This window comes from Heteronotia binoei, chromosome 1 (assembly GCF_032191835.1).
Source record: "Heteronotia binoei isolate CCM8104 ecotype False Entrance Well chromosome 1, APGP_CSIRO_Hbin_v1, whole genome shotgun sequence".
In the NCBI taxonomy this organism is placed as follows: Eukaryota; Metazoa; Chordata; class Lepidosauria; order Squamata; family Gekkonidae; genus Heteronotia; species Heteronotia binoei.
Window position 1 is genome coordinate 80,983,363 of NC_083223.1, and position 7,814 is coordinate 80,991,176.

The window sequence follows — 7,814 nt, forward strand, 5'->3', positions numbered from 1 at the left end:
CATAGCAACAGAGCAATGCATCACCGGCAGAATTCAGTGGTACAAGTGGTGTTGTGTCCCTGTGTCCATTACTCCATACATCTTCCGTAAGTACTCTTAGACATCAACTTTAAAGCAACTTGGACAGCAGCCTCTGGAAACAACAGGCCCAAGTTTTCTTCCATGAAAGTGCGGGGGGAGAGCCAAAGGCATAAATGGATTTTTCCATGCAGTCCCATTAGAATTTTAATGGGTACCAATTGTGTTAGCAATGTGACCAATAAACTGAAGAAATTCTCCATCTAGTCAAACAGTGAATATAAAATAATGGACACTGAGGAAAAAAAAGTTTGAAAGGAACGAGAATTTAACCGTTTGATGAGAATGTTGGCACTTTTGAAAAATAGTTGTACTGTGATAACGTTTAGAAAAAAATCAAGTGCAAATTTCTAATACTCCAAGCAAGAATAATTTTGATTAAAGATAAATGGAAGACTGCAATACATCCAACATTTACCTCTGCTAGGGATGCATCAACTTTAGAAGGGACTTTCAGGTCCAGCCACGGCTGATAGCTTTCTAGCAGTAATACAGGTCTGTGGGGGGGAAAGAATACCATTATAAAATATACTGCCTTTGTGTTTTTATTATAGCACAAAAACATAATAATTAAAAGCATGGCCTATTTAGCTTACCTATGTCTTCTACATTTGACTTTACCACAAACAGCACACCCATGACTCTGAAGAAATAGGTCTTGCGGGTCTAATTGCTAAGAGGGGGAGGGAAAAGGCATTTTGAACTTCAAAATCTTTACTCAGACGTCATTGCTTCATTAGACATTATAAACCATACATAATACAAGTGATGAAGTTATTAACAAGCTTTAAAAGTGAAGAAACTGAACAAAGTGTATTTGTATGAGTCATAAAAGTCAGTATTCTTCAGCTAATTTGTATACTAGCATTTCTCAGACTTTTTGTACTTGGGCACCTCATCTCAAAACTTTCTTTCCTCCTGGCCTGGCTCCCTCCTTATCTCCTCCTGCTGCTGTGGGCAACTGTTCCATCCAGGATAAAAAAATTATCTGAGCCTGTATCTTCCTAGCAGAGGAAATTTAGCTACTTGTATATTGATTCTTTGGTCAGCCCTAGTCAATGATATTTTTAAGTCTTCTGTGCTCAGAAACCAAGTTTTGTTTTTTTTAAATCAACCAAAACAGGTTCCCACAAATCCAGGCACACTTGAGTATAAAATCTACAATGAAGCAATGTATGAGCCAGTGATTTAATCAAATTACCAGAGTAGGGACAAAAAACTATCATTAGCTGGATTATTTGCCATCAGTGCAGATGGCAAAACATTAAATAAGGTCAACGTAAAGCATGGCAATACCTTTGAATCTTACTTTACTGAATTTTTAGACCTTTCAACCACAGATATTCAAAAAAAGGGTGAAAGACACATAACTGGAGTAGATTTGTCTTGAGAGATGTTGTTTCCAATCATATTGCAGGACAAAGGTAAAGATTATCTATAACTGAGTATATGTTACCTATAAAATATCTAAAATCTGTTGCTCTTTTATGTTGTATGTGCGCCTTATATGTACTTATTTCAATCAACTGTATGTCCTGTGGTTTTTACAAATATTCCTGTGTTTAAGAGCTACTACTAAAAAGGCCACCAAATACTTTAACAGATCAATCATCTGCTTTTAATTCAGCTGCTTAAATGCCTGAGGCCTCAACTAAAAGTAGCTCTTCCTGATAAATCAGCTAAATTTCACCACTTAAACTGAAAACAGCACAACAATAAAATTACAAGTTACCTTAGTTTTATGCTTCAGCATGAACAACATATTTGGGAGAAGGTAGTCTGGTCCAAATGAACAATAAAATGTGACAACTCCTGTCACAAATGACCAGAAGATCATTAAAATGTGAAAATACCTCAAAATAAAAAGAAGAAAGTAATTAATGAATTTTCTAAATAACAAAGTATGTTTGAAGTCTGAAATAATGATGGAACTCAAAGAGTTCTGCTTGAGGAACAGACTGCCCCCAATTAAAGTTGCTGACCTCCAGGTGGGGCCTGGAGATCTCCTGGAATTACAACTGATATCCAGGCTACAGAGATCTGTTCCCCCTGGTAAAACTACAGCATCCAAGTGTGGACTGCATAGAACACATCCCTGCTGAGTTTTCTGCCCAAACTCTGCCCTTCCCAGTCAACACCCCAAATTTCCAGGAATTTTCCAGCCCAGGGATGGCAACCCTATTCCCACCTCCTCCTTCTTTCTACAGTCCACTGTACTCCTAAAATGGCTGTTGGTCAGGATTCCCTTGAGAATAGGGTTCAGACATAAGGATATTCAATGAAAAGGGAAAATCAGCAAATATCACAGACACACTCACCCACCCTTCCACAGATACAACTCAACTTTTGATCCAACAGTATGTAAAGTTCAAGAGCCTATAATGGGTTTCTCGTCTTCATCATTCACACCATAATTTTCAACCATTACTAAAAGGCAGGCTTCTTTATTTGCATTCAATATACATCAATCTTATAAGGCAACCGTTGGACGTTTAAGCTATATGTCTGCCCAAGAGTACAGTCAATTTACACTTGGGTACTTGTAGTTCCATTTATATCCTGCCCTCTCCACCAAAGCGGGTGCCGAATCTGTTCCATGTTGTGAGCAAATGTGTTCTAAAGTAAAATCTGGAACAATTTCAGAGGGACTTAACAGAATCCCTAAAAGGCCCCCAGTCCCAAATATAAACGAACATACCTAGCAAACAAGAATACCAAGGCAACCAGATCACTTAGCAATTCATTTCAAAAATACTGCACAAAATTCAAGATCTTATTTATGTGTGAAAAAACTTATAAATACTTTCCAATGAGAGCATCTCTTCAGCTAAAGCTTCACAGCAAATATGATTAACACTGTACTGACAAACGTCACAGCAATACTACTTGCTATTACTTACAGACAGGTACTGGGCGAAAAACAGGATTAATAAAATCGTATTCCATTAACACATCAGAAATGTTTGACACAGCAGAAGAAAGGGAAAGAAAAGATAACTGGTTATCAGTTTTACTAAAGTGCAAAATTCTCCAGAACCATTAAGGCATGTAAACTTGCTTCCTGTACTCTGAGGGATACATGATTGGAGTTTCCATTATTCTCAGCATCTAAAATGACTACCATGTATGAAGTCAGGAAAGAGTATTCCTTCTGTTCAGATTTGTTGATGACATTAGCCTGGAAAGTTTGTGTCGCACTTCTGAGATATCTGCATTGTGGAAATCTTCATGTGATACTTCTTATGTCCGCAGTCTGAATTACATTGACTGATTTGAGGCATAAGAAGAAAGGGCCAATGTTCACAAGAATTCTGTATTAAAATACAGCCTGGCCTCCATTTCCTAATAGCCTAGAGATACTATACTGTAAAAAAAAATACAGCCTACAAAATCCCAGGTGATGCCAAGACGAAAGTAGGGATCCTGATCAGTTCTTATGTAAAAAAAGATATTATTTGCTCTAACTTTATAAAAAGCTACTTTCTAAAATGGAAAAAACCTGCCAAATCCTGTAAGAGCATATCAATTTCAAAAAGTTATATATTAGGATGTAACTTTGAACATATGAAGCTGCCTTACACTGAATCAGACCCTTGGTCCATCAAAGTCAGTATTGTCTTCTCAGACTGGCAGTGGCTCTCCAGGGTCTCAAGCTGAGGTTTTTCTCACCTATTTGCCTGGACCCTTTTTTGGAGATGCCAGGGATTGAACCTGGGACCTTTTGCTTCCCAAGCAGATGCTCTACCACTGAGCCACTGTCCGTCCCCAAAACTTTGATGTTATACAAAAAATTACCTCTGTTTCTGTGAGTCTGAGAACACTGGAAATCTTATCGACTGCTAGCGAAGACTGGCTGGTTTTTGTTTACATGCTTGTTCCAGGATTTGAACAGAAGTTAATAATAGAAATGGAAATTAAAGTAGCTGGAGACTTAGGGGCAATTTCCAGAAATATTTAATAAGTGTGTACTTTTGGGGTTTTTTGGCAAGTATCGTGGCTAAAATAATTGCTTTTAGCTGACTACCTACCTACCTACATGCAAGGTTTGCCTAGTGAAGACCTACTGCATGCATAACACAAAGCAAACTCAAGTATACGGGTGTGCCACTGTGGCCCAGTGTGAAAGCAATAAAACTTTTAAACAGAAAATGAAATCTTGAAGTTGCATGAGAGGTAGGTGGGTTGATAGAATAACCAAATAACGAGCGGATTAAGAGAACAGACAAAGGATTAAGAAATCTTTTACAGAGATGGTTTCAGGTGGATAACTGGGTTGGTCTGCACTAGAGGTCCAGTAGATTTCCAACATCAAAAACAGAAATGAAAGATGGCAACAGTTGCTAGCAATCCAAGTACAAAGACTTATGCCAATGTGCTTAAAACAACTGCTCACGGTACTCCTGCATCTTTCACTTCTTGTGAGGACTCATGTGTGCTGTATTCTAATAAAGGACTCACAACAGCCAATGTTTGGGCTGAAGTTTATGGATTATTAAGTGTTAAATTGTATATTTTCAGTTAACAGCATTTTTTATATAGGCTCTCTGCTACTTTCTTGTTCTGGATTTCGACAGAGTTTGGCTCTTGAAGGTTGTTCCTTCTCTAGTGCATTAAAGCTTACGTTAGAAAAAAAAACCGGAGCCTTCAAAGCATCACAAGACTCCAATTCATTAAAAGAAGAGACCTTCTTAATAAGCTACTCAAACACTGCTAACAGCAGACTTTTTTCTCTTGAGAAGGACTCAGACATGCAAGACCTTAGGGTAAATGACCTACTGCAAATCACCATGCAAATGATTTCTAGCTTTTTAGACTTGGGAAGAAAACCAAATGACACTTCCTTAGAAAGCCACGCCCCTTGAACTGTCAGTACTCATGACGACTCCCTGCTTCACCCGCAAGAGGCAGGACAGTTTACAACACTGTCCTATTTCTTTATCTCAGATTACCATGGCTCCTAATTTTGTCTTCCAACTTTTTAAATAGCCTTTTTGAAAAGAGATTCTCCAAATATTCCTGTGACAGCGAATTGGAGGAACCCCGTAAAACTTCGCGTAAACGCACAAGCCGCACTTCCGCGATTAGGAAACCCTTCCCCTGTCAGCAGCCCCAAGCTTACCAGCTTACCACACTGAGCCCCAAGATCATACAGCAAAGCAGAGGATACTGGCGGCAGATCTCGCGCAGCGCCTCCACTGCGCGCTGGCATAGCCTCTCCCCTGCGCGCAGCCACCTCATCTTCGGAAATGGAAGGCCCACGCTGGCCCCCACCCGTCATGACCGAGGGGTCACGACTGCCCCCCCCCCCCCACTCCCTAGAAGAAACCTAACAGTTGGACGGTTCTGGTTTCTCTCACGTGGCCTACATCACGTGATCTTCCTTTGGTCACGTGAACGGCACGTCTTACTCGCGCATAAAAAGTAGGACAACGGCGCTATATCACTACGTCAGAAGTGCCCAAGCAAAAAGCCTCTGCGGCTCACTGCATTTCCCACGCCCGGTTGTTCTTATTTTTTAAAAAATAAAAACGTAGTGAGTTTCGGAAGGCGCTAAACCTTTGAAGGTGCTCCAGCGCGTGCCACCTTCATTGCCACTACAGGCTAACCTATCCGGTGAACGGCAGAAAGGGCTGATTACAGGAAGGCCTTCAAGCATTGAGCTCCTTGGCTGGTCTCATTCACACCCTGTTGAGAAGCTATAAAATGGCGGCACCCAGCACTCCTGCTTATTGTGGCAAAAAACTACTCATAATTAAACCCTATGTTCTCGGGGTTAATTGCCCTATTTTGCAATGACTCGTTCTAAAGATCGGCTCACTTGAAACATGTCTGTAATCAAAAAGTTTACGGATTATATAAGCCTCTGTGGACAAGAACCTCTTTCAGGAGATGCACCCTTGCTTATTGGCAAAACGCTGGATTTCCTATTTACTGCAGAACACCCTTAGAGGGACTGGCTTGGAACAAACGTGCACAGCAATAGGATGCCTAGTAGGGAATGCAACCATTGTTTCTGGAGAAAGGCTAATAAGCTACAGGAAGGAGGAAACCACTTAAAAACTAGCATTTCTGGTTTCTTGCCACATTAAGATACTTTACCTAAAGTGAATTTTTCACATTGCATATGAACAGGAATGACTGCTCCATTAACTCTTATATTCTGTATGAATGAACCAAAAATGCTACAGATTACTTAAGAAAAAAAGATGAACATGGGAACGAATATACTTCCGAATATGTAGCTATTACCACACTATGTGGAAATGAAGTACCAAGCTTAAAGTAAAAGCTGGGACTATCATACCTTGCACAGAAGGTAAAAAATAAGACCACTTTTTTCATAATACTCCCTACATCCACAAGGCACAGCAGTAAAACTGACTTAAAAGCAAAAACCACCACTTGATGCTATTGTGACCAATGGTCTATCACAAACATTTTCTATCCCAAGAGCTTAAAATATATGAACTTATTCCTTGGCAACTATTTTAACTCTTGAGAAAACTAATGATTTATTCCAGGGGTGACCAAACTGTAGCTCAGGAGCCACATGTAGTTCTTTCACACATATTGTGCAGCTCTTGAAGCCCCAACCACCCCATCGGCTGGCTTGGAGAAGGCAGTTGTCTCTTCACTTCACCAAGCCAGCCAGCAACTTGCAGAATGCAGTTGCTTTCTTTCCACCTCTTTTCCTCCATCTATCTGCCTTCCTTCCTGTCTTGCAGCTCTCAAACATCTAGCATTTATTCTGTGTGGCTCTTATATTAAGAGTTTGGCCACCATTGATTTACTCACTTCCATCATTCACAGCTCTAACGAAGCACTCATTGCCAAATGCTGAAAGATCTCCAATCCTGTGTTTCTGTCACTATGCATCGCCTCTGCCCAGCCCCCCCCCCCCGCTGCCCTTTAGGATCTCCTGCAGGCCATTTAGGATACTTATAGCTAAACACGGAAAATTTCCAGAAATTTTGAAGCGGATGTGTGTGTGTGCACGCATTCCCTCCTAAGGGGGAATGAAATATATATCAAACTTAAACTATTTTTATGGTTTTAACATAAAATGTATCATGTATAACTTGCTTAAGCATATACAACTGCAATATTTGACATTTATGGAATTTTAAGTTATAAATGCATTGTGTTTTGTACAATGTACAAATCACAAATATACTCAATACTTGCAGAAATTTGCAAGCTGATGCACTGCATGCTATTTTTACTATCTGGTTAGAGAGAGCTAAATTCACAATGAAAGTTTTCCTCCAAGGCTTTAAGTGCATTTTCTCCCCCATCTCCTTTTAATCTTGTTTCTCCCCCCTGCAAGGTAGAGCAATGAGCTACTTTGTACCCCAGTAGTCTGTGGACAAATGTGTCTCAGTGGTCTGAGGTAGTGATAAAAAGGTCAGCCATGTCAGGTCAAAAGGACAACAAAAGGCATACCATTGTTGAGAAGCAACGAAAGCCCTGCATGTTCCTTTCATGAAGATTTGGCATCTTTTGAGGTGCAGAAATTCATCTTGAATTTAAGAGCTGTGCACATCTTTTCTTTTTGTTGTTGTTTGTTCTGTCTTTTAAGTTATACTAGAAAAAATGTAAAAAGAGCTGTCTATGCCTACAGCATGCCCACTTTGTCTTTAAAAGCATTTCAACTCATTCTAAAAAACCCCTATCTTATTCTTTCCAGCAATCCCCAAAATTTCCAAGTTTTCCACTGGAAAAATTGAAAAAAGGCC

The 7,814-nt window shown here is 39.8% G+C and overlaps 1 protein-coding gene across 3 annotated transcripts in view; it reads right to left on the minus strand.

Annotated features, from left to right (window-relative positions):
• Positions 1-5,700, minus strand: part of SNX14 (sorting nexin 14) — a 67,892-nt gene extending 62,192 nt beyond the window's left edge. For 2 of the 3 annotated variants that reach the window (XM_060236687.1, XM_060236676.1), the window contains exons 1-4: positions 5,198-5,700; positions 1,811-1,931; positions 675-751; positions 497-575 (exon numbers count right to left, since the gene is read on the minus strand). In XM_060236687.1, coding sequence (XP_060092670.1) covers positions 497-575; positions 675-751; positions 1,811-1,931; positions 5,198-5,316 — 396 coding nt within the window. In that variant the 5' untranslated portion in view covers positions 5,317-5,700. The remainder of the gene's footprint in view (positions 1-496; positions 576-674; positions 752-1,810; positions 1,932-5,197) is intronic. The other variant, XM_060236696.1, reaches the window with a different exon arrangement.
• Positions 5,701-7,814: the final 2,114 nt, after the last annotated feature.